Below are 26,912 nucleotides of genomic sequence, written 5' to 3' on the forward strand. Positions count from 1 at the left end.
GCGGCGGTGTCCGCACGTTCCTCAGCGGCGGTGTCGCTCACAAAACTCCCAGCGGCGGTGTCCGCTCACAAAACTCAAGCGGCGGTGTCCGCTCACGATCCTCGGCGGCGGTGCCGCTCACGATCTCTCGAGGCGGCGGCGCCGCTCACGATCTCGGCGGCGGCGCTCACGATCCTCTCGAGGCGGCGGCGCCGCCACGATCTCTTCGGCGGCGGCGCCGCTCACGATCTCTCGGCGGCGGCGCCGCTCACGATCTCGGCGGCGGCGCCGCTCACGATCCTCGGCGGCGGCGCCGCTCACGATCTCGGCGGCGGCGCCGCTCACGATCTCGGCGGCGGCGCCGCCACGATCCTCTCGAGGCGGCGGTGGCGCTCACGATCCTCGAGGCGGCGGTGTCCGCTCACGTTCCTCCCGAGGCGGTGTCCGCACCACGTTCCTCAGCGGCGGTGCCCGCCACAAAGCTCCTGAGGCGGCGGTGTCCGCTCACAAGGCTCCCGGCGGTGGTGCCCGCTCACGATCCTCTCGAGGCGGCGGTGGCGCTCATGATCCTCACAGGATCCCAGCAGCGGTGGCTGCTCACAAGGTTCCTGAGGCGGCGGTGGCCGCCACGATCCTCACAGGATCCCAGTGGCGGTGTCCGCTCACAAGGTTCCCGAGGCGGCGGTGGCCGCTCACGATCCTCCCAAAGCGGCGGTGTCCGCTCACAAGGTTCCTGAGGCGGCGGAGGCCGCCATGATCCTCACAGGATCCCAGCGGCGGTGTCCGCACACAAGGTTCCAGGCGGCGGTGTCCGCCACGATCCTCCCAAAGCGGCGGTGTCCGCACAAGGTTCAGGCGGCGGTGTCCGCACACAAGGTTCCAGGCGGCGGTGTCCGCACACAAGGTTCCAGGCGGCGGTGTCCGCACACAAGGTTCCCGAGGCGGTGTCCGCACACAAGGTTCAGGCGGCGGTGTCCGCACACAAGGTTCCCGAGGCGGTGTCCGCACACAAGGTTCCAGGCGGCGGTGTCCGCACACAAGGTTCCCGAGGCGGCGGTGTCCGCACACAAGGTTCCCGAGGCGGCGGTGGCCGCTCACAAAGTTCCCGAGGCGGCGGTGGCCGCTCACGATCCTCACAGGATCCCCGAAGCGGCGGTGTCCGCACACAAGACCCCTGTCTAAGGTATTATTATAGCAAAACTGAGCACCTGTGACAGTGGAATGTGTAGGTGTAAAGAATAGTCACACGTGCGTATTACAGGTAGTAAATTTACAGTCACAGAGAAAAGTTTTTTTTTTTTTTTTTTTTTTTTTTTTTTTTTAGGAGTTCCAAATGTTTTTTTACTCTTTCTCTCTAACAAACACAACACAACAGTTACATCATTTCAAATTCTGAGATTCAAATCATATTCTACAAATCACAAATTAAGAAACTTATGTGAATGTGGGGCAAAACACATTCACACACCCGAATCAAAAATGTGAAGTCATGAACAAATTTTGCACATTTGCATATATACAGTCATAGTCAGAACTATTGGCACCCTTGGTAAATATAAACAAAAGTCTATAAAAATAAATCTGCATTGTCAATCCTTTTTAATAAAAGATCAAAAAGTGGGTGGGGGGGAAGCTCATTGGGAGTAATTTTTTTCTCTCTAATACACATTGGCATGATTAATGGCACCCTTTTATTCAGTACTTTTGCAATCTCCTTTTGCCACAATAACAGCTCTGAGTCTCTCCTATAATGCCTGATGAGTTTGGAGCTCACCTGACAAGAGATCTTTGGAGAGTCTTTGGCTACTCAAACCATCCTCCTCACCTTGCATATAGACACACATCCTCTTCGAGGCAGATCTGTGGCATTTTAAACAGTACATATTTATTTTTACAGACTTCTTCGATCATATTAACTAAGGGTGCCAATAATTCTGACCACAACTGTAAAGTAGAACTTTTATGTGAGATCTCACATGACATATCAGAATGTGAGATTCCACTTGCACGCTTGATTAGAATTTGAAATTCGATCAAACTGAATAGAATTGAACTGAATAGAATAGGTAAGTGATAGCATTAATTGGTCAGGTGTTGATGAAAAAGATGCGTCTTTAGACGTTTTTGAAAATGGCTGCTTGAATTGAGATGGGCAGGTCATTGCAACATGAACTTATCTACAAATACCACAGTTAAATTCTGGAAAAATGAAATATAGCCCGCATAAATCTGGTATAACAGCCTGTGAATTTCGTAATTTGTGATTTGTAGAATAGGATTTATGCACCTGCAGTGAAGATTTTGAGAAGGTTTTGTTGGTTTGAGAGAGAAAGAAACAAAATACAAGTTTGCAATTCCTAAAACATTTTCTTGATGACTTTACTGAAATATTCTCTACAAATACAAATTCCACGGTCGCAGGTGCTCAGTTTTGCTACAATAATTCTAGACACAATAGACATGTACTGTATGCAAATATAAAAAAGGGACATAAACAACTGAATATTCAGGGATGCAAACTTATCACCTTTAAGTGAAAATTGTAATTTTGAATCTAAAATAGATCATTTGCGTGATTTGTGTAGATCCAGAGTTTTTAAAAGTGTGAGTAGTAAGTAGTAAAAGTAGTATTGACTCATTTTAGATACCTGCTGAAATTGACTTCTTTCAAATGCTCCTGTGTGTATATTTGTGGTTTGGAATTAGTAAAATGTGCTTAGAAAAAAAATATATATAATCCGAATATTGACTGGCTATCGACTATAATGCACGCTCTGTATAATCCATTCACAAGTGGAATAGTGACAACCGTATTTACCCAATTACAGGAGTCAATCTGCTGAAACATTCTGCGAGTCACTTCTTAAACTGCTATGATTGAGATGATAGACTAATAGACTAGCAAAAGCAAAATTTAGCAGCTTCAACATTTAGATAAAAACTTGAAGCACTTTTTTCACGTCGTTTTTTGTTTAAAATAGACCTATATGATGTGACAGAAATCGTCCACTAACTAGCAGATGGCATATTTTACATGTTATTTACATTAATGAAGATTAGAAATGTACATTTTACATAAAATGTTGTCATTTTATATGAAAATATACAAAATATAATATTTTTGATGCAATTAATTAAAAAAGTACCCCCCAAATGCTGCACAACTTTAAAGAAACTGTAATTATGGAGTGATATTACATGTATAAAAAGCAATTAAAAATTAACTTTGTGTATGACTGATATTACAATTGTGGGTTAGGTATAAAATAACTTTTTTATTTATTTTTTTATTTGTAACTTGACACTATTTAAATTTGCCTATAATTTACTTAATACCTCTTTGTGTGTATTTGATTGTAAATGTTATATGGTTTGTGCTAATCATGTATTTGTAACTGTTTACAAGCTGTATTGTATAAATAATAAAGAAATTATGACTGAATGTGATGTGTTTAGTATATTATTAATAAATTATTACATAATACAGGCTAATTTATCTATGAAGTATGCGAGATTTCTAAAAGGAGCAGAAAACGTTTATTGTATAACGTCGGTTTACCAACTGAAATCAACATCGTTTCAACGTTAGTGAAGCAAACCAATGAGATCGATTTTATGTTGAATACCTGTTGATTCTATGACGTCGTTTCAACCAACCGAAAATCAACGTCGATTCAAGGTTAGGTGAGTCAACCAATTGCGTCGATTTTCCGTTAGATTTGAATGGAGCGCCTGACGTCGGATCAACATTACCCCGATGAGCAAACTGATGCCGGATCGACGTCGGAGATCAACGTCGTTTCGACGCCACGAGAAACATCGATTCTACGTTGATTCGATGTCAGTTTGCTATCTGGGTTAGGCGAGCTGACTGACGTTATCAAGTACGCTGCCGTTCCATTTGCAGAATTACGGACTTATGTTCTCCTGTCCTCGAGAGTCCGTACTCCCGAGTCGAACTTGCGAAGTCCGAACTACCGAGGATGCAAGTCCGAACTTTGCGTACTTGGTATTGAGAAACGGCCTAGGTCTCTGCAGCAAAGTAATGGGAGTTACCAGATCGGGGCGTTTTTTGACCATGTTACTTGATTGGCTGACGTCATAGTGACGGTAGGTTTAGGGGTGGGGTTAGGTCAGGGGGATCATTTTGATTGCATGATTTAGAAACACCCAGCAGCTTGAAAATGCCTAGCAATTCAGAAACACCTACTTTTGCTCTGCAGAGACCTCAATCTCGGACATTTGCTCGTGTGCGCGCTTGACCCATCTGGAATATTTTTCACAGACGCCATTTTCTTAGACTCGCGATGCGGAACCAACATGATCTCACAGAATTCCGTGTAATGTTCACGGACTTAATTAACCCCGAATCTGTGGTGGCATCACGGAATCGCCGAAAATTCCGTGATGGGCTGAGTAGCATCTGCCTGCAAAACCGGAGGCTGCATTTTTAGGAACGCAGTCCTAGGACCGCATTTCTTGGTTTTTAGTGACAACGCCACCTACCGAGTTAGAGGACCAGCGAAGATGGATGACAGTCAGAGTGTGAGTATCAAATGTGAATACATTTTTATTTGTTTAACATTAAAAACAGTTGTGATGCATTTCATTTGAAAGTTAACGTAGCCGAAGTGATCGTGATTTGCTAAATAGTCTTGAATGCATAGCCATCATATATTAATGCTGTAAAATGAATTGTTAGCATGATAAGCCTGTGTTGAATTACTGGCAGCACAATAAACTGTAGCACGTTCGTTGTGAAAGCTTGTTAATTACTCATTGTTTTTCCATTTTAATTGTTAAAATAATCTTAATGTTTTAACTGTCACGTGCTCACAGTCAGCCTGTTTAACGTTACCCCACACAATATGAGTACTTCTCTTCATTTTGACATGGTTTTATAATGTTGTTTGAGACATATGACATTTTAATAGTCAGACATAACAGAGAGGCCATCATAATAATTGACTGTTAAAATACCACGTGTTAGATTGTGTCATTTACTGTGTACTGTACTCTATATGAAGTGCTTTCAAGTATAAATAAATTGGTCAAGTATTGGAATTGTTTCTACACGATGTCCAATGTATCCTTTTTTAAGCATTAACAGTATTTCTTTTAACCTAGCAGTGATTATGTTCTCCATTTACTATTTCAGTGAAGTGGAAGAATTGAATAGGGTGATAGAGAAACAACTGAGAAAAGAGGGGAGAGCATCCAGGTGGTAGGTAGTGCTGCTGCTGCATACATCACAACGTGTGCTTTAAATATTTAAAGTCATGTCAATAATATGTTATTTCTATTCAGATTTCTTGCATCTCTCTCTATTATTTTTTTTCTCAGTTCAGATGGGCTTTATTGACATGAATGTTTCAAGAACCTTTGTTCCCACAACATCAAAATGAATGTTTTCCAAATCTTTTAACAGTATGCAATAATAGTATTATGAACATTAATTGGTATGAAGATTGATATAATTATTTTTGGATCGTATATGTGTGTGCGCTCTGTGGTAACTAAGATCTTTTAAATATGAAATTTAAAATTAGACAGTAGAACATGTTCTTATTTCATTCACTTCTCTCTCTTTCTCTCTCTTATGAGTCAGTGAAGACGTCGTCCATGAAGTTCTTTCTATGTGGTTCACGTCATGAACAAATTAGTTTTTGTGTGTTCAAGTTCAACTGTTGTAATATATTATTTTATAAAATATACACAATCTTAAATCTACCCCAGAGTCATCCTTGTGTCTTCCCTCTGTACTTGAAAATGTGGTTGATCTAGTGACTGAAAAGACTATACCATGATTCCTTGTTTATTTTACACGAGTTATTATATTATGCTACTTAGACCCAATGATTACTCAACATTCCTAGGAACCTGGGGCCGGATTCACGAAAATCTTCTTAAGAAATAAGTTAAGAAATTTCTTAAGATAAATTCCACGAAGTTCGTAAGAATGTTCGCAAGTGCAATTCTTGAAAAATTCTTAATAAGTTCTCAAATATATTCTTAAGAACATCTTAATATTTTTCTTAAGAAGAAAATGACAGTCTTTATCTGAGTGAAGACATGATGCACTGATAAACTCACTGCGCTTCCTGCAGATTACCATATAATAATCATAATAAGCAAGCACACTCTTTTTGTCGCGACTTTGACTGGCGCTCAGCTTCACGTTTTTAATGCGGCGTGTTTTTGAACAGCCTGTCTGTCTCAAGCTGCAGCGATCTGTTTGATTCGTTTTTGTGCTGTGCTTTTGCGCTCTCATCCGAGTGAACGCTTCCGGTTTGTGTGTCCGCGCTGCTACAGCGAACGCGTACTGTGTTCGGCACATTCATATGCGCTGCATACTGCCAAAGATTATGTCGTATTTATAGGCTAAAATAAAAGCGTCCAATTAAAGCTTCCTATCTGACTTGTTTTTGTAGAGTTGCTACTGAGTTTTGAAGTCAGAAAAATAGGCTAGTCACACATAGGCTAGTCATTCATGACCGATCATTGTTTACATTATCAGTCATCGCTGTCTCTTCAGAAAACTCGCGCACATCCCTATTAATAGTCCTACTGTGTATTATATGTAGCTAATGTTGTTGTAATGCTTAAATATAACAATTAATTTGAAATAACCCAATAAATTTATTAAATAATTCTTACTGTTTTGGATTTAAGACAAGTCTGGGGCTGTCCTAAATTTAAGAAGTTATTTACGGTGATTTTTAAGAAGATTCTTTTCAAGAATTTGAATTCTTCTTAGGTTTTGTCTTAAGAACAATCTTATGAAAAAAGATAAGAATATTCTTAAGAAGAATTTTTGGGAATACAAAATATTCGTAACTTTTTTCTTAAGTTAAAAAATAAGAAGAAAATGGCAGTTAAGAAGAAATTTCTTCTTAAGAATGTTTTGTGAATCCGGCCCCAGATTTAATTGCAATAAAGAAAATAGTATTTGGGTGTAATAAAACTTTTTAAAAACTCTAAAATTCTAATGTTAAAACTGGGTGGAAATACTGCCTTAGTGGCACTTTTTTCAGTCCTCCAAAACTAGGGTCCTGGAAATGCGTTCCTGGGACTGCGGTTCTCCGGCTCGGTAGGTGGCGCTGTCACAAAAAACTAGGGTCCTGAAAGTGCGGCCTCCGGTCTCCGGTATAGACCAATTTCCTGTTAGTAAACATTGTGATGTTTTTCTGTGGGCAGAGCTTCGGTGGTGGTAGAAAGATTCCCCTGACCGCTTCACTAACGCTAGCTATGAAGTCTGTTAGCTTGTTTTTTTAACAATAACTTGAGAAATTCCGATTTTACCTGCATATAAGGGCTGCATACCTGCATACTGTCCGGGACTGCGTTATTTGAAAAGGTTAACTTTAACGGACGAAATTGGCCGACCTGTACTCAGTCAAAGGATGGAGGATCTGACAGGATTAACTTTACCTCCGCTTGAGTGACTCGCATCTAACGTGTAGTAAAGAGAAACTCACCGTGTATCTATGAAGATGTAATATATGTTTAAATTTCAGCAGGCAACTATTTTTACAGCTACATTATTATTCCAGCCACAATTACTCATAACAATGTATATACAATTACACATGATTAAGCATATAAATCGTCCGTTTGTTGTTTTACACACATGCACACAGACATTATTTCATACACGACATAGTACTGAGATCCATAAGAAATATTTAGACGCGCCCATAACAACAAAAGACAATACTTTATTGAACCTTTTCTGATAAGAAGTGTGCGCCTGCAAACGCGAGCTTTTCTGATGATTTTTCTGTCCAGTCCACTCTTTATCTCGTTTAACCACAGCTGTCGTCCTTTATTTTATTTATTTATTTATTGTCTGGCAGTGGCAGCAGCGTTAAAATTTAAATTTCAATATTTCAAAATTCTGACTTTATTCTCGCAATTCCGAGATTATATCTCACAAGTCTGATAAGAAAAATCAACTGGTCATTCTCTCTTTTGAGTTATATCCCACACATCTGGCTTTTCCCCTCAGAATGGACAAACTCGCTATTGTTGAGTTAAATCGAGTTATAAAGTCCGAAATACGAAATATAAAGTTGGAAAAAAAAAGTCTCAAAAAAGAATTGTGAGATAAAATAGGTAACGTGATGCAAATTGGTATAGGTTTAAATACTATTTCATGCTGTAACTGTAGGACAAATATAATGTATTCCCTATGAACTGTATATGTGAATATTATGTTGACCAATTGTTTAAATCAAATTCATGCTTTAAAAGTAGAGTAATCATAGCAGGTTTCATTCATTAGTCTGTCCGTTTAAACTTCTGCGTTTAGCTTCAAATGGCGTTTTTGACGACAGTATTCTATAAAAAATTATTTGCATTCCGATTCTTTTTTTTCTTTTTCTTTTTTGCATTCCGATTCTGACATCCAAAGGCACAACAGTACATTTTATCTCTTATTCTGTGGATCTTTCCCGTTTCACTCCGCTTGTTACCATGTGTTTCTGCCACCACAATGCGCGCGCAGCTGCGTGTGATGTAACTGTGACGTCTACATGAAATTGGTCTATTGCTATACAATATAGATTGTAATGCCTTAAGTTCAAAATTGCCACCTTAACACGGCCAGAACGTGCGCGTTGAGAAACACGTTCAAATATGTCGTCTTAATGCGGTCAAACTGTGCGTCTTTACACGCACCAAATAAACGCGGCAAAAATCGACGCCTTAACACGGCCAAAATGTGCGTGTCTATACGTACAAAAGAAACGCGTTTAAATTTGCCGCGTTAACGTGGACAAATTGTGCTTGTAGACACGGTTAAATTTCACGCGTTCCGTTTGAAGACTTTTGGCCCCGACGGCCTTCCATATATTGCAGACGGATAATATTGTGGGGGATGGGCTCACAGAAAGCATCAGCCGTGGTCCACGCACGGATTCACTGGTTCAACACCAGCGCTGCATCGGACTACGTAAAAAGAGTGACTCCGATGCAGTTATATTTTGTATATAAATTTATACTTTCACTGGAGTACCTGACCCCACCCCTACCCTAAACCTACCCACTTCTGAACAATAATGATGACGATAAATTTCCCTTTATCGCGTCGGGATATTGATGCTAAGGGTTTCCTATTTAAAGTGTTGAACCATCCGTGCGTGGAGCACGGCTGATGCCTGTCACTGACTTGCATTGGTATTACTTCTGTGAGCCACCACAGATTCGGGGGTTGATTAAGTCCGTGGTTATTACACGGAATTCTGTGAAATCATGTTGTGCGGAACATATGAGGACGGAAAACAGCGAAATTAAGTGTTTAATCTTAATCACAATATTTGTTTTGTAATATCATATCGTTTTATAGCGATATTTATGAGGTGTATGCGCCTAAACGTTTTTTAAAGACATTTCTTCCACTCGCGAGGCGGACCAGACGAGGACGTTTCTTTTTAGGAAACGCCGAAAGTTAAGTGTTTTATCTCATTTATATTTCACAACATCATATTGATTTATAGCGATATTTGTGTGATGTGCACTCCTAAACCTTTCTCAGAGAGACATTTTCTTTCACTTGCGATGCAGAGCGGACGGGGGAGTTGGTCTTCTCAAGGAAGACACTGAATGAGTTAAATTGTTTGTCAGTTAAATTGATTTTGTGCCCTCACAAGTCTTGGAATATGGCACACGAGTCGCATAAACTACTTGAGACACTTCATTATCTTTTTTTTTTAAAAGCATGAACGTGTTTTGTGTTCAGCAAATGTGAATCATATAGTTTTGGAATTACAATTTTAAGTTAACTGTTCCTTTAATATTGTTACAGATGGTTCATGCTGGTTTAACAGAAAAATCGAAAGGAGATGATGTGCTTGAAGAGTATGAAGCCACCAAGGCATTAAGTGGGATGAGAAGTGTTTACACATACCAGAGACATGGGTAAGCCACAATTGCATATTTTAAGATTATTGATTGTCATGCTTAATTTTTTGATTATTAAACAATAATAATAAAGAGTCTGATTTCCTTCTAAAAATGTTTCTTAAAAAAATGCATCAAATGTAAGTTTTTGGTATGCTTGCATTGTTATTTATTTATGTGCTGTCCCATTTATGTGCATTCATTTTGGTAGGAGGAGTCCAACCATAAGTGAACAGTAAATGTTTACTTGTACTCATGCCTTTCCACAGATGCCATGTATGACTGTTGCAGTTGATCCATGAAAGCAGCGCTGTAGCCTTCTTTCTTCAAATCAATCAGCTGTTGCTTCCAACACAACCTGAGGAACAAGGTTTATAGGTGATTCATATGTGGACTGGCTTTATAAATTTATTTGGAAATGAAATGGGCTCAAAACTTTCTTGAAGGATCCAAAATATCAAACATACAGATGTCACAAAACATTTGGTGACCTTGTTGTCCAGAAATTTAGGACTACGTCTATATTCATGTGCAGCCCAGCAGTTATCCACATTCTGTATAATATTCCAGCCTTGAAGTTCATCTAATAAGAACATAAAAGAAGAAACACTGGCTGATGCATAAGTTCACGTATTTATACAGTATGTACTCAGTTGTCATATCATGGTTGTGTAAGCTTAATTATGTGGCTCACCACCTGCTCTTGAGCAAGTTACGTCGATTCTTAGTTAAGAAGTAAAACAAGCGCCAGTCATCTGGTGGTCTGGAAGCATCACGTGGCTGGATCCCCTCTCTCCGACAGCGCACTCTCCAGTGTGCAGCACTGTCCACCAGCTCCTTCCACTCATGACACACCAGACGACAGACTCGCACCACCTGATGAGCAGGCAGATTCAGGAGGATCTCCTCAACCACAGCTAGAGGAACATCTGCCTGCAGACTTGGGCACTGACCAAGGAGGAACGATGAGAGGACATATGCAGATGTAATCTACTTCCCCCAAGAAAGTTTAGAGTAATAGTAGTTTGTGTTCCATGAAGAAAGGTTTGGTTTGGAACGACATGTATGGATGAATTAAATATTGTTTTACAGTAAAACTTTTACTTAGCCTATGTGTGAATTGCACTCCACTCTAGCCAGTTAGGCTACATCTTGCATATTTACAGTAAGATATGAGTTTACTAAATATAAAACTTACCATATCACAGAATGAATAATTGCTTGAACAAACACAATAAACAAAAAATGATACATAATGGCTAAAATAATTATGTAGGGAGTTTTGATCTTCAGTGACACAAGAATTGATAGCATTTATTGTAATAAAAGATTGTTTATTTCGATCTTTTGAGAAGTTTGAAGTATTAACATCAATATACACTAAATACTTTGACCATACTTTCTCTTTCTCTTTTTTTTTTTTTTTGTAATAAACAGTGGCAGCTGCCACAGAATTGCAGGAATTGCCGCTGCTCGATGCCATTGCCGCGACTTGCTCCCTTGTTGGAAAGATTTTGCACTTGAAAGCATTAGACACTCACCATCTTCTGCTTTAACAACCGGCTGATTGTTGTCAGCTCAGCCTAACTTCGCTAGTAGACTTTTCAGCTAGTGTGGAAATCCAGGTTCAGGAATCGTGGATCAAACCGCTACTGTTTTCTCACAATAAACTTGGAATGACAGGAAATGTCTGCTATATGTGCTCAGCGAACGAGTACACTCCGATAACAGTAAAGACTGCCTAAATTTGACGATGCATTAAAAAAAACTAATATGAAATGCGTAAGTCATTCTAAAATGAGGATTTCCTGAGTCAAACATGCACTAAACTGTTAAAAAAAGTTTGGCATGGTCATCAGTAGTGATGACCACGGCAGTGGTTTTTATAGCCTACTTTTCCTCATTAAATAAGATTTGTTTGAGGTGATCACCGATCAGTAGCTTCGTTAATGAAGTGTGCCTGTGTTGGAATTCAACAAACATTGGAATAGAATTGCTGCCATGTAGATTCTATAAAATCAGAGAATTTAGAATTAGGTACCATACTGGCAGAGAATAGCCTACGTACGTTTGTTTGACTGACTGGACTTTCGTCTTTGGATCACTTGTCGATAAATTTTTCACTACAATTATTTACCAGAGAGAAAAATAATACATTTGTTTAACTAATATTGCGAAACTTGTTCTGGGTTTTGGGTTAGGGTATCCTCAAATGCTTTCGGACTAAGAGGAACAGCCACGCCTACTTTGCAACAAGTATAAGAAGCAGTAGAAACTTATAACTGGCAACTCTTCCATAACTGAACGATGGCCAACGATAGTAGCAGTGTACTGGACAAACAAACAGACGACAACATCTGTGCCACGGAAAATGACGACAATCAACCGGTATGACATTTATAGAGAATTCTTTATAAACCGCAGGTTTTGATTATGTAAATTATAACTTTTCAGCATAGAGGAAACTAAAAGATGTTGCAAATTTTAAACAGTTAGCATTTGAGAATAGACTAATGCTTTATTTCTCGTTTTAACGCTGAAATATAGCATCATTCACAAAATCGTTCACATGAGAAGTTGATGCTTACGTGTTGATCTTGTGCAGAAAAATCCAGGCATCCCTTTATCCAGAAAACTGTGCTATGCGGTTGGAGGAATGCCTTATCAAATGACTGCAAACGCCAAGGGCTTTTTCATGCAGATCTTTTTACTGGATGTTGTGAAGGTAAGAGAAAGGATAGAAGCTGTGGTCTTTTAGCAACTGTCAGTGGTGACCATATTGATCAGAACCTCTTACATACTTTATGTCCTATAAAAGTTTCACACCAGCCTTTCACACACTTCGTATGAGCAAAGAGGTTGTGTTACATACATTCTTCACAACTTTTGAAGAAAGTATTAGAGAAAAACATGTGGTTTTTAACACTACCACACCTATTATTTTGATAGAGATCCAGGAAATCACTCAATACAACTGTACAAAATGCACATATGACTTACATTATGATTTGTTGGATTTTTACCTGTGTAAATGTGTCACATGATATTCTGTGATCACTTTTGAACTCAATATAATGGAATCTGCTGTATCTCTTAACTGAGCTTCACTTTCCATTAGAATATAAACAGAAATATGATAGTTTTTTAATAATAACATTTTTATAATATCCTGATATGTTTTTCACCTTGTCTTATTTGCTTACATTGCTTATTTTGATTTTCCATTGATTTCTAATGTCCCTCTGAGAGTGCTGTAGCCCTAGTGGTTAAAGATCTGGGGCTGGTAAATGAAGGTTGTAGCATCAAACCCTGTGCATTTACTTTCCTTGTGGGCTGTTTGTGAAACACAATCACTGTGTGATCTGTAGTTTTAAAAACTTAGAACAGCTGAGCATTTATAAAATGCATGAGGCTCCATCGTGTTCCACATTAACTCTTCCTGAATTTGCATGTTATGTTTGCATGCCACATTCAACAGTGTTTAGCTGAACTGTTAGCACAGGAAGTAAAATGAACATGTGAAAGGTCCTGTGAAAATTAATGCACTGTGTATTTTAACAGCTTGGTGGAACATTATTTTATATGTAACTGCATTTTCATACTACAAAGAAGTTTTTGTAACAAAAATGGGGAACAGTGAGTTTTTAAGATAAATTTTCTTCTGTCTATATTTTTGTTATAGATGGGAGCTTTCTCTGCATCCATCATTCTCTTCCTTGGTCGAGCTTGGGATGCTATTACGGATCCTCTGATTGGATATGCCGTGAGCAAGAGTGGTCGGACCAGAATTGGCAAACTTATTCCTTGGTGAGTGTACTGGTTTACGTCACACTGGGTGTGAAGTACTTCCTCAACTCTGTTTTTAGATATTTCACAGTTTGACCAGAGGCTGCTTATGCTTATATTACCGGTTTTGAGCATATAAACGATAATATACTGTACTCAAATGGATTCTTTTAAAAATGCAGAATCTGCAAAATTGTGTGTCACATGTCTGCTCTGTGCTCAACTTCGCTCTTTATGCAGGATTGTGTTCACAATGCCACTTGGGGTCCTATCATACGTTATGCTCTGGTATACCCCACAGGACACCATGTCCTCTGGCTTCACGTTCGGCTGGTACTTCACATGGTGCTGTCTGTTTGACTCCTTCATGAGTGTAAGACCACTATTACCGTTATCTGCCCACTGTGTTAACTGCTGTTTTACCGATTTAGAATAAAAGATGTTTGGCTGTTAAGGACATTTCCTGCATAGGGGGATGTTTAAATTTTTTATTTTTAACAGAATATTCAATAATACACTAGAATGTACATTCAGCATACATTACAAACAAATATACAGTGTCACTATGATGCCCAACTCATGGTGATAGCATACTTTACTCCAAAGTTAAATATAGTACTCACCACTGTAGTTTCCAGACAGTTGTTTGCTTATATAAAGTGTTATATGATTCATAACTGAGCAATTTTCCCTGTCTCTGTCTTGTTCAGTGCTACCATGTGCCATATTCTTCCCTAAACATGTTTCTGGGGGGGAATCAGAAGGATCGTGATTCAGCCACTGGTTACAGTAAGAAAATATAGCATAAATAGATGATTAGGTGAAAGGATTGACGTAGAACACATATCTTGTGTTCTAGTCTTGAATCTCCACCGATACTGTAAGTTAGAGTTTGATGAAACAGCTTACAAGTATACATGCTGTTTTCAAAAAGGACAACTGGAATGAAATAACGAAAAATTAGCCATACACACTGATGCAAGATTGCAATTAAAAGGGTAAAATATCAGTATGGCACCCTTCATCTATCCTATCTATCTATTCATCATCTATCCTAACCTGAGTTTGATTGGGCCCAAGGGGCCCTGTCTGGTCTGTATATTATCCAAAAAAGGTCCAAATAATAACTTAAAAAAATAATTTTCAAAAATGCACAAAGAAAAAATAAATATAGAGTGTAAGTAATGTAAGTAAATAAACTTTGAATGTTGGCTGAACAAAATCTTGTTTGAAAGGTTTTAAAAAAGTTTAAAAGCTAGAACATTTGAAGGTTTTACAGAGAGAGAGAACAATAGGTCTCTGTTATCCATGATGATAAACTTCCAGAGATAGTGGAAGTAGAGAGCAGAAACTTGAACATATAGGATATAACCTTAACTGAGATCTGTTTCCTATATAAAAGAGAAATGTCAAGGGCTTTGTTGTCTCTCACGATACAGGAATGGGCATGGAAGTGTTTGCTACACTGGCGGGAGCTGCCATCCAGGGTCAGATAGTGGGGGTGCACCATGCCAAGAGGACACACATCTGCAGTTTACAGAACGACACGGAAGGGCCTTCTGGGAACCAGACTGAAACGCTGGATGGCATATCTGACACTCTACAAAATACAGTGAGGCACAGAGAACATCCTATTAATGTGTATAGTGGAATTTGTTTAGCTATTGGCTTTGAAATGGAAAGTATTCCAGCAAAGTTTTAACTGAATATACATTGTGATTTGTCTTTTAATTTCTACAGAGAAAAGCGTATTTGACTGGAGCATTAGTTTTGGGAATGCTGTACTTTCTGTGCTGCCTCGTCCTCTTTCTTGGCGTGAAGGAGCAGTTGGGTAGGTGCAAATGAGTTAACATGAGTTAAAATGCTACCATCTGTTGTTTGGTGTACCACATGTTCTTTCAGCCTTTGCTAATTGTGCATCAGTAATTTTTAAACATATGCATAAATAAACTGCCTGGCCAAAAGAAGTTGCCGTTTGAATTTAAACAGCAAATACTTAAGAGTTTATGTTTGGATATTTATTGCAGTGCTTTTGGCATGTTATATGTTTCCTTTTAATTTCTTAAACAACCATGTCGGAAGACGTATTTCATGACCAGATTCCAGGATGTCAGTTCCAGATTTATCAGATTGATCAGGCTCAAAGTGTGAAAGAAGGGTTCAGTGAGCAAGAGGAATCATTTTCATGTATGAATTGGCCATCACAGTATCCCGACAATAACCCCATTGAAAGTTTGGGGATTTTGGAAGACTTTACAGAGTGGTTTGCCTCAGGGTCAGATAGTGGGAGTACTCCCATTGTCAATATAAGATCTCCGCTAAAAACGAATGCAACGCTTGGTAGAAAAAAAACTTTCATAACAATGCAACTTGTGCAACTTTTTTGGCCAGGCAATGTATTTGGCCCATTGACTGAATGCAGTGACTTCTTGACTAATGATTTGCATATGTCTGCTTCTCACTTCAGCCCCTCTGAGTAAACTGGACCGCATAAATGTCTCCTATCTAACTGGAATGAAGATGATGGTGAGACACACTCCATATGTGCGGCTTGTATTTGGCTTCCTATTTGCTTCACTAGCCTTCCAGGTCAGAAGTTTTTCTGTTTAAATTATAAATATATTTTAATGGTTGTTAAACATAAAAATGCCAAAAGAGCATGTTTGTATTGCCTTGAAAAATGCCCAGGTGTGTATAATAGTGTTGACATTAATATTTGTTTCAGATGGCTCAAGGGAATTTCGCCCTCTTCTGTACTCACGCAGCGAATATGGGAGAATATTTTCAGCATCTTGTTCTTGTATTACTGGTGAGGGATCCATTATTTCAAAGGGTATTGTAAGAAATACAATTTCTACCTGATCTGATCTATACAAATAAATTTTCATAACCTTATGTAGCCAGGTTTCTTGAGTATTTAAAAAATAAATTATATATATATTTTTACATTTTACTTTTAATTTTTGTAATTTATTATTATTATTATTTTATATTTTATGACATATGATATGACACATTATATTATAGTCATTTAATTGTATAATTATATTATATTAAAGCACAACATATTAAACATTTTTGAACAGTCTCACATTTGTTACAAATTACTTGTAAAATATGTAATCTTTTCTTGTGCAGACATCAGCTACAATATCCATCCCAATGTGGCAGGCTCTACTGGTCAAAAAAGGCAAGAAGACCACCATATTCATCGGCCTATCAGTGAGCACCACTCTTTGTTTCTAACAAGATTATTCATGGCTGCACAGAAAGGAAATGGGAGTGCTATTACAACTACAATTTATATTTGTTTGTAAAGTTAACATTAAATGCAGCCCTTCAGCATGTCTTTATGCTGACATTATATATATTTTTAACTGAAATAGTTTCCACTTTTTTTATCACTCTTTCTCCTCTTCTCTACAGGTTTATATCCCAGCTCTAATTGTGATATCCCTAGTGAAAAGTAATTTACCTGTCTTCATTATTATGTCCATGGTAGCTGGCACAAGTCTGGCAGCCCTCTATCTACTCCCTTGGTAATTTAACGCTCATGTAATCTCTCTTTTACTGCTAAACCCCTCGCTCACCAACACATACACCAGCCAATGTTTTCCTCATGCAATACTGAGACATTACGCTAACCCAGATGGTGGTCAGCTGGGAATTAGTTGTACGATATGTTCATCATTATAATGTTTGGTCGATTCAGAATGACATCATACTGAAATTCATCAGACCAGGCAACCTTTTTCCAGTCTTCTGTTGTACAATTTTGGTGAGCCGAGGTCTTAGCCTCAGTTTCCTGTTCTTATCTGACAGGAGTGTCCTGTAGCCCATCTGCGTCAAGGTTGGACGTGTTGTGCATATCAGAGATGCTCTTCTGCATACCTTGTAACAAGTGGTTATTTGTGTTACTGTTGCCTTTCTATAAGCTTGAACCAGTTTGGCCATTCTCCTCTGACTTCTGGCATCAACAATGCATTTTTAACCACAGAACTGCCGCTCACTATGTTCTTTTATTTGGACCATTCTCTGTAAACTCTAGAGATGGTTATGCAATGAAAATTCCTGTAGATGAGTAGTTTCTCAAATAAACCAGCCCGTCTGGCACCAACAACCAGTGCCACATTTAATGTCACTTAAATCACCTTTTTTTTCCCATTCTGATGCTTGGTTTGAGGTTCAGCAAATCATCGTGACCATGTCTACATGTCTAAATGCATTGAGTTTCTGCCATGTGATTGGCTGATTAGATATTTGCATTAATGAGAAGTTGAATAGGTGTACCTAATAAAGTGGCTGGTGATTTTATATATATATATATATATATATATATATATATATATATATATATATATATATATATGTATATATGTATATGAAACATGTATGACATGTATATAGTGTATAACCAGGTTGTTTATTTATTTTAGGTCAATGTTGCCAGATGTAGTGGATGACTTCAAAGTCAAGAACCCGTCATGCCAGGATCTAGAACCATTGTTCTACTCCTGCTATGTTTTCTTCAACAAATTCGGAGGAGGCATGTCTGTTGGAGTCTCTACCTTGGTTTTACAGTAAGAGCTTCCTCCAATCAGATTTTCACATTTGTGCACCACATCTTTTTTCTGAATCCCCCTAAACCTACAACTTCATGTGATGTTCTCCTTCCCTAACTCTTCAGTTTTGTAGGATACAAGTCTGGTGCTTGTAAACACAATCCAGAGGTCATATACTCGCTGCGGGTGCTCTTCGCTCCTGTGCCAATCTGCCTACTGCTCATCAGCTTGGTAATTTTTTGCTTCTATCCCATCAATGAAGAGCGGCGACAGAAAATCCAAGACGCATTAAGGAAAGCAGGGTATGTGTTTCTGTCTGTGTACTTAGAAGACTGAAGGTACTGATCCGCCTGAAGGTGTTTATTCAGCTCAGTCATGTGACATTAATGCATTCTACAGAATTTAAAAAAGATAATGGGACAGAAGCAGTGCTCATATCAAAAAGAGCGTTTTGTTTTTTTCTGGTCTGTCACTACAACTTCCATTATTACAGAAGCAACTTCTTATACACTAAAGGCCAAGATTCATATTACTTCTATGGAAATTAAGTCTATTATATTATGTTCAGGGATGTCTTCATGTTCTCACACTGTGTTTCAGTTTTGCATGAAATGCTTGACAAGCTGCAATAGCTGTATTAACTGTGCCATCACTGTGTGTTATCTTGACGTACACAGGACTGTGACCGGTTTGAAAGAAGAAGAAGAACTAAGCCTATGAAGTAATGAGTGGCTTTCACTGCTTTTGTAACACTGCTGAACTGTTGATCATGACCATTCTCTGTTTTCACCTCAGTGTAAAGGCCTTTTCATTGGGCATTGTGAATATTTTTCAATCCTGCTCCTGGGGACCCCGACCTTATTTAGGAGTCTCACTAATCATGCACAATTAGCTCAGGTCAGGGAGATCTCTACTAATGAGCTGAACCTCTACTAAAGAGATGAATAAAAGAGACAATGAAAATGTGCAATGCTGTTGGGCCCTCAGGACTAGAATTGTGAAATATTACTGCACTTAAAGGTGCAGTGTGTAATTTCTGCACCATATGCAGACAAACAGATAATCCTGCATCAAACCCATATTAAGCTGATTGTAAAAAGTGTTTATATCAACCAGTGAATAAATGGCTTACTGATAACTGTTTCTGCATATTACAATTTTTTAAAATTACTTACACACTAAAGGTTGTAGGCTACTTGAGGCACAATCTTCAGACCAAGTCTGCAAAAATGCTAGGCACATTATCTGTTCTTGTTTAATTTGCGAAAAACTGCTATTTAAATGCCACAATTTTTTTTCCAACTGCTTACACACAAACAGTGTGTTGCCAACTTAGCAATTTTGTTGCTATAGATTTAGCAACTTTTTCTTCCAAAAGCACCTAGCAACAAGTTTAGCTATTTTTTATATTTATTTGGCAACTTTAAGCAACTTTTGATAAGTGACACAAACAATAAAAATGCATGCATTTTCCACCTAAATTACACAAAATTACAGACTTCTCTTATCGAGTGTAGCATACTACTAATACACTGCTTAAAACTTTAATTGTTTAGAATGTGTAGTTTTACTAGCTATTAAAAATGTAAAACTTAAATTGTAATCGTTCAAAAGTGTGTACGTTTATTAATTCATTGAATTATTGAACAATTAAATTTTGTATTTAAAATAGTTATATTTTAATATTATATTAGCATTTATATTATTTTACGAACAAATCTAAATTAACATATATAAAATATATTTTTGACTGAGATTTGATGTAGTGACAGAATTTTGCATCGTGATTACGTAATAACATCATTGCGCAATGACATCACAACATCATTTAGCAACTTTTAGCAACAAATCGGCCTTCCTTTAGCAACTTTCCCTGAAAATTAGTTGGCAACACTGCACACAAAATCGTTACTTGTCACACAATTTCGGAAGCCTGACACTCAAACACCAGAACAACACACCAAATCTGTAAAACAATACACTAATTCTCAGCCTTTGACTCAGTTTTCAATTTCATAAAACACTTTTTGCAATACACAACACACAATTCCCTAACAGGAATTAAGGCAAAGGTGTTTGCAAATGTTTGCTTTTGAGATGTGTTTGTGATATTCTGAATGCAGTGCTTCGTTTAGCAAGAGATGTGAGGCATTTTTGTGTGTGCAATTCTTGGAGGCAAATTTTTGAAAATGTAAGCAGTTGAAAAAAACTGTAATTACTGATTACCTACACCCAATGATCATGTGTGAAAACAGTTATACATGATATACATAATGTAAGTCTACCTATTACAAAATTAAATGTTTTGTGAAACAAATAGTAAACTGTGTGAATATATAGGCTACTGAAAATGCATCCAAGTCACCTTTTAGTATCAAATTCTGCCGTAAGGCAGCTCTAGTATGCCAAGACTGTCTCAAGTAAGTCAGTGTTGATTCAGTTCAGTTCAAGGATGCTTTTCAAGTTCTGCAGTGCTCGTTGTTAAAGTTAAAATTGGTTTTAAACTCAAATAGTATATGATTTTTAGTCGTCTTAGTATGTTGTCTTTAGGTCTTAGTATGTGCTTTCTCTGCTTATGTTCCTTGGGCTTGGAATGAATTGCAAAATGTAATTACACTTCCAACATTGAGTACTTTTAAATGTCTTTTGTATAATGTTTTAAAGGATACCTGTAATTGTTTTTCATGATCAGATTTTATTTATGAATTATGATTGTGTAATTTGTGGTACTGTCTCTGTGATTCTTTTGTATGAAACTTTATGTGCTGCCGTCTTGGCCAGGTCTTACCGGAAGAAGAGATAGCAATATCTCAATGTGATTTCCTGGTTAAATAAAGGAAATAATAATAACTGTAAAGCTCACCCGTTGTGTATATACAGTGCATTTTTGTACATACATGTACATGTGAGTGCTATGTACAGTGTACATGTCCAGTGCACACTGAATAATCAAAAGATACAAGATAGCAGTGTTTTACATTTGTCATATCAGTGTGTAGTTTGGCATGTCTGTATCTTTTTATGTGTACTATGCAAAAATACATTTTTTTTTTTTTTTTGTAAAAGTTAAAATAGTTTCGAAGGAAGTGTTTGCCTTCGCAGGAGATGAATACTGCTGTGTGTGCCTGTTTTGTGTGTATTAGACTTTAGAGAAAAGAGCCATAGGCTAGTTTCAGAAACTGTAACAATTTAAAAAAAAAAAAAACCTATAAGCTGGGAGAGAGTATAACGTTGAAAGCATACACACAGCTAGTCTAAGTGTTTGATACAGCACTTTTATTCCACAATGATAATGATGTAAAAGTGTATAAATAAACAGCAACGTGTAAAAACGTGCATGGTCTTCTGCATTGCATCGCGCCCCCTTGTGGCCGTTTATCATGTGTTGGGCAGTGTTGCCAACTAATTTTCAGAGAAAGTTGCTAAAGGAAAGTCGATTTGTTGCTAAAAGTTGCTAAATGGTCATTGCGCGATGACGTCATTGCGTAATCACGACGCAAAATTGTGTCACAACATCAAATCTCAGCAAAAAATATATTTTAAATATGTTCGTTTTGATTTGTTTATTTTAGCATATTATTTAAATAATATGCATAGTATAATATTAAAATATAAATAACTGTATTTTTAATATATTGAATTATTGAACACTTACACATTTTTGAATGATTACAATTTAAGTTTTTTTTTAATAGCTAGTAAACTAGAAATACTACACATTCTCAACAATTATGCTTTAACAAAGTCTCTTTCAAGGATTTGGGCTTTAAGCAGTGTATTAGTAGTTAGTTAGTATGCTACACTCTAAGAAACGTCTGTAAAAATAGTGCACAATCTACTATGTCAATATGAAAGAATTATGGTATTGTTTTTTTTACCTGCATTTTAAATTACATATTGTGTTTTCGGGTAACAGGTTTACAATTAATAATGTCCTGGAAAATTACTAGTATCTTTTCTATTTTTCTTACAGTGTAATATTTATTTTAATATAATTTCGCAGGTACAAGCTACTAACAAAGTCTATCAAAGTCTATCATGAATGAACAATTATTCAACTGTTATTATTGTAAAATTTAAGGATTGCAAATAGCAGCTAAGTCAATTCATGTGAGGTGTGTACTGCTAGGCATCTTTAGTTTCCTCTTTTTGTGTAATTTGGATGGAAAATGTGTGCCTTTTTATTGTCTGAGTCACTTATCAAAAGTTGCTAAAAGTTGCCAAATAAATTTTTAAAATAGCTAAATTTGTTGCTAGGTGCTTTTGGAAGAAAAAGTTGCTAGGGTAGTCTGGAAAGTTGCTCAATTTAGCAACAAAATTGCTAGGTTGGCAACACTGGTGTTGGGTGACTTGACATGTTGTTCGTGGAGGTGGATCCGTGCTACTCCAGTCAGTCACCCACATTACAACACTACAGATGAAATGGGTGTTGAGAGCATGTTATGTAATAGGTACTTTAAAATGAGCTGGAGGCTGGGGGACTCATCTATCTTTTCTTTTTTGTACTCAAAATAGCATTTAAAAGTAGTTATTTGCTTTTTAAAACATATAGGCTAATTGTATTTTTCACTCACTGGGCATAACAAAGGAGACGGGTCACATTCGTCATCAGCAGGATTTATGTTAAATTAGTGCGCTGCGATTGGACCCTCTCCTCGTTTCTCGCGGCGGTCATGTGACCCGACAGCATCGCTCCTCTCCGCCTGCAAACAGCTGTGAGCGAGACAGTGTGCAGCAGGGCTCTTCAGAAACATACAGTACACGAGCGGGACAAAATGGGAGTGGAAATCGACACCATAACCCCCGGAGATGGTAAAATCACCCGAATTCAGCTTCTATCTTGTAAAGTACCGTATTATTTGTTAAGTTGCGTGCGTTTAACAGCGTTATGTTATTGCTCTGTCTCCTGCTCCCTGTTTCTCCTCGCGCTGCTTTTATTTACAGGGAGGACTTTCCCCAAAAAAGGACAGACATGTGTGGTGCATTATGTTGGTGAGTTGCATTTCGGATGTTATTTTGGTGGGTGTACTGATGTTGTGTTTTTGTGAACGAATGTGGATTTTTGTATATGGAAATTTATAATTACTGGCTTTAATTTAGAGAAAAAAGGTTAATGCATATTTCCAAACAACCCGTGTTAAAATTATATATAGCCGAAGAGTGGATAAAGATACGGTACAATATACAGAGGAAGACAAATAAAGCCGTTATGCATTATTAGTTGTGCATTGTTTGCACGCACTGGCATTTGTCCGCAGACATAATCCTCATCTGACAGCTGAGACTGAACAGATTTTACAGACATTCGCGTGATTCAGTCTTTGTTGAACAGCGAGGCTGGCGGCGTCGGATAGATGGATTATCACTGTCTGGACTGAGTCGACCTCTGGGATGTTGTGATTGGCTTTTAATCGTTCAAACTAACTAAGAAATCCTATTCTGTCAAGTAGATAATTTGATGATTAAATAGGCAACTTAATCGAATTTCGGAAAGTTTTTCATACACAGTTGAATCATTATTACAGTTGACAAACTGTCTGCCATCTTGCATACGCTGCTTGTACTTTATGCTAGCAACATTGATATAATATTCAACATTGTGCCAAAAAAGCCCACATTTCTGTCATTTTGAACTTTGCATTACATTCTCGTGACCCTTTCTCGATTTTCTTTTTCTTTTTGTTGCATTTTTTCTGCATTTTTCTTGTTTCTGTTTTTTTTAATCCTATTTGACTCTCTCTCTCTCTCTCTCTCTCTCTCCTAAAATTATTTACTTTTTACCAAACCTTTTCTATGATTTCTCTATAATTTTTTTTTTTAAATTTACTAAAGCAAATATACATAAAATAAAACCTGAAAAAAACAAACAACAATGTATGAGAAGGTATGTAGAGCAGGGAGAAAATAATTAATGAAGAAATTGGACTAATTTCCACCTTGTGCTTCAGGGCTTCCATCTCATTATTTTTTTATTACATGGGAAGAAGAGTGGGAGATATTCTAGATATTCTGCCTGTGAACTTGATTTATACTCATATTGAGTCATAGCAACAGGTCAGAAAGAACTATTGTTGTTAAAGAGATTTACTGTGTACAGTATATACATACTTAATAAACAAATAACAAATTCCTGCGTTATTTTGATGAGTGGATCAGTGACTTTCTTCTGCTTGTGTTTATGTGCATATGTTGCTGTATTTTTACCATGTTCTTGAAAGAGGGACATGCCTCATATACTGATCATTTACTGCTATTAAACATGGGTTAGAGAGACAGAAAATCTCCATGATAGAGCAGAACAATAATAAAGTAGCCCATTTATCTGATGCTCTAACCTCATTTCCTGTTTTTCTGGCCTCATCCTTTTCCTCTGAAATCTTCAGGCTCTCTAACAGATGGACGGAAGTTCGACTCTTCCCGTGACCGTGACAAGCCATTTAAGTTCAAGATTGGTAAACAGGAAGTGATCCGTGGCTGGGAGGAAGGTATTTCGCAGGTATGTGATGGTGTTTTGTCCACTCCAAAAATCATATGTAACACTTTTTGAGTTAAATTAAGGTTAAATGATGTCTTAATGAAGCACTACCAAATCCAGTCAGCCTAGGATTGATATTTCAATTGAAAAACAAACAAAAAACATAATTCATGCTGATATTTGTGTGACTTTTAGATGAGTGTGGGCCAACGTGCAACGCTGACCTGTTCACCTGATTTTGCCTACGGTAATAAAGGCCATCCTGGGATTATTCCTCCAAATGCGACCCTCATCTTCGATGTGGAGCTTCTCAGTTTGGAGTGATTTAATGCATTAACAATGCCTTGTGTTGATTTTTGATTATATTATAAATGTTTCAAGTGTCAAAAGATTTAGTCTTAACATTAGAAACTTTTCTTTATGTCAGGCCATATTTTAGTCATTCTTCTCAGAACCAGCTTTATTCAGCATCCCACCCCACAGTTTTGGGCATGTTATGTAAAGATCTGTGCTTTATTTTATCAGAGTTCTCCAACATTTTATCTTTTGCTTTGGTCACATTACATCAGAAATAATTCTTTAGCTCCTTTAATTTTAATCCAACATTCTTCCTGTCTAATTGATACGATATCACCAAAAACCTTGCAATGTCCTTAATCCTGAACTTGAACGCTTGAAGGAACCCTTTAGACTTCTCTTCTCTTGTGACTTTTTCTTACACTGTGATTGTTGTTGGCTTGAGACCAAGTACAAACTTGTTAAAGAATCGGCGACTTTATCCCTGAATAGTAATCCAAAAAAAGAAAACATAAATATATCTTAAAGATGTTATGTTTGGAATATAAACATTTGCATATTTATTGCATTGTTATGCTTTAGATTTAATAAATACATGAATTACATGCAATACTTTTTAATGTAATGTATGTAATTTTCAGTCAGTATTGAATTGTTAGGATTGAACAGGCTCGCTGGTTTTAATTAGTACAAAGAAGCAAAATCTTGAACAATCCTTGTGCCTCCTTGTGTGTTTGACACCTGCCAGAATATCACTGGTTTTGTATATTTACAAAGTGACCATATCAACTGAAATAGTGCCATCGTATTACCTGAAATCAAACTTTATGGTGGGCTGATTAATACAAATAATGAAGTATGAAGTGATAACACTGCTATTTCTGTCAGTTTGGTGAGCAACAATTTTATGTATAGTTTTTGTTTATTTTTTATTAACATGCAGCTATTTGGAAAGGTTTTAAATATGTTTACTTTGTTCAGTGTTTGAGTAGGTGGCGCATTTGGCACCGTAGCAATGGTTGCATGCCATTCTTAGTGCTTAAGTATTTTGTGATCATGTTTCACTGTTAATTGTCGCATCAAATCTCAAAACCAACCATTAACTTGCTAATTATTATCTATAATTGATGAGCACTTTCTGTTCTCATAGAGATGAAAGAATTTGTTTCATTGATGGACAAAGATGTCGGAAAAACAAAATAAGGGGTTGTGGCTTCCTAGCACATCGTGACCTACACTGCATACATTTTGATGCTAAATTATTTGCAGCTATTCATGGATGTTAATGTAGGTTGCACTGCCTAGACAATTGATGTGAATATATTGGATGCAGATACAGTGACAGTACTCTTTTGTATTGACATGGAAATCATTTTTAATTTAATAGAAATCTGTAGACGCTTAAATACTTGAGTGGATGCTGGCGATTTCTGTGATTACAAGTCAAGCATCAAATATATGGCTTTAATATTTCTGTAATGCACTGTATATTTATGTATTGTCTTAAAGACAATAAAATAATTCAAATGTGCTATGAAGTACTTTTACATGTTTTGGAATGTTTATGCTCTTTTATTGGTACTTCTATAAGCTGAAGAGCAGGATACATTTACCTTCCAATTTTGTGGAAGCAGATTTAAAATGAGATCCAACTGTAGGGCAGCAATTCATTTACAGCTGATGTACGGTCCAGCAATTTACTCATTATGGAATCTCTTACAGCTATAACACATAAATCAGAATCAAACCAAAACATACAAATGATTGTAGTCATTTAATGTAGTTACTGGACTAAATTTGATATATTGGTAGAACTGATAACTTGGTATTCCAGCACTGCCATCAAGAAAAAAAATAACTGAACCCAGATCAGTCCTGTGATTTTACAGTATTAACAATAACTGGACTCTGGA

General features: G+C 37.4%; 3 protein-coding genes across 5 annotated transcripts; 2 read left to right on the forward strand and 1 right to left on the reverse strand.

The window, feature by feature from the left end:
- The first annotated feature begins 1,666 nt into the window (after nt 1–1,666).
- LOC131531526 (sodium-dependent lysophosphatidylcholine symporter 1-like) lies at nt 1,667–21,089 on the forward strand. 3 transcript variants are annotated; one of them, XM_058762336.1, is made up of 18 exons: nt 1,667–4,524; nt 5,138–5,203; nt 5,588–9,897; nt 10,149–10,257; nt 12,081–12,267; nt 12,485–12,604; nt 13,562–13,686; nt 13,906–14,038; nt 14,376–14,454; nt 15,105–15,277; nt 15,406–15,496; nt 16,133–16,254; nt 16,391–16,474; nt 16,804–16,887; nt 17,092–17,204; nt 18,102–18,245; nt 18,353–18,529; nt 18,905–21,089. In XM_058762336.1, exons 5-18 carry the CDS (start codon nt 12,187–12,189, stop codon nt 18,945–18,947), a joined length of 1,569 nt encoding a protein of 522 aa, XP_058618319.1. In that variant the 5' UTR covers nt 1,667–4,524; nt 5,138–5,203; nt 5,588–9,897; nt 10,149–10,257; nt 12,081–12,186; the 3' UTR covers nt 18,948–21,089. The 3 variants fall into 3 exon arrangements, with proteins under 3 accessions (XP_058618319.1, XP_058618320.1, XP_058618318.1); XM_058762337.1 differs by having other exon boundaries at nt 5,593–9,897; XM_058762335.1 differs by having other exon boundaries at nt 9,785–9,897.
- LOC131531554 (F-box only protein 6-like) lies at nt 10,123–11,276 on the reverse strand. Its single transcript, XM_058762389.1, has 4 exons — nt 11,268–11,276; nt 10,573–10,869; nt 10,371–10,462; nt 10,123–10,237 (listed from the first exon to the last, which is right to left on the reverse strand). The coding sequence occupies exons 1-4, from the start codon at nt 11,274–11,276 to the stop codon at nt 10,123–10,125; spliced, it is 513 nt and encodes a 170-aa protein (XP_058618372.1).
- A 1,719-nt stretch (nt 21,090–22,808) lies between the features above and the next one.
- fkbp1ab (FKBP prolyl isomerase 1Ab) lies at nt 22,809–26,530 on the forward strand. The gene is made up of 4 exons (XM_058763387.1): nt 22,809–23,039; nt 23,172–23,219; nt 24,611–24,723; nt 24,898–26,530. Exons 1-4 carry the CDS (start codon nt 23,003–23,005, stop codon nt 25,024–25,026), a joined length of 327 nt encoding a protein of 108 aa, XP_058619370.1. The 5' UTR covers nt 22,809–23,002; the 3' UTR covers nt 25,027–26,530.
- The last annotated feature ends 382 nt before the right edge of the window (nt 26,531–26,912 follow it).

This window comes from Onychostoma macrolepis, chromosome 23 (genome assembly GCF_012432095.1).
Source record: "Onychostoma macrolepis isolate SWU-2019 chromosome 23, ASM1243209v1, whole genome shotgun sequence".
Classification (NCBI taxonomy): Eukaryota; Metazoa; Chordata; class Actinopteri; order Cypriniformes; family Cyprinidae; genus Onychostoma; species Onychostoma macrolepis.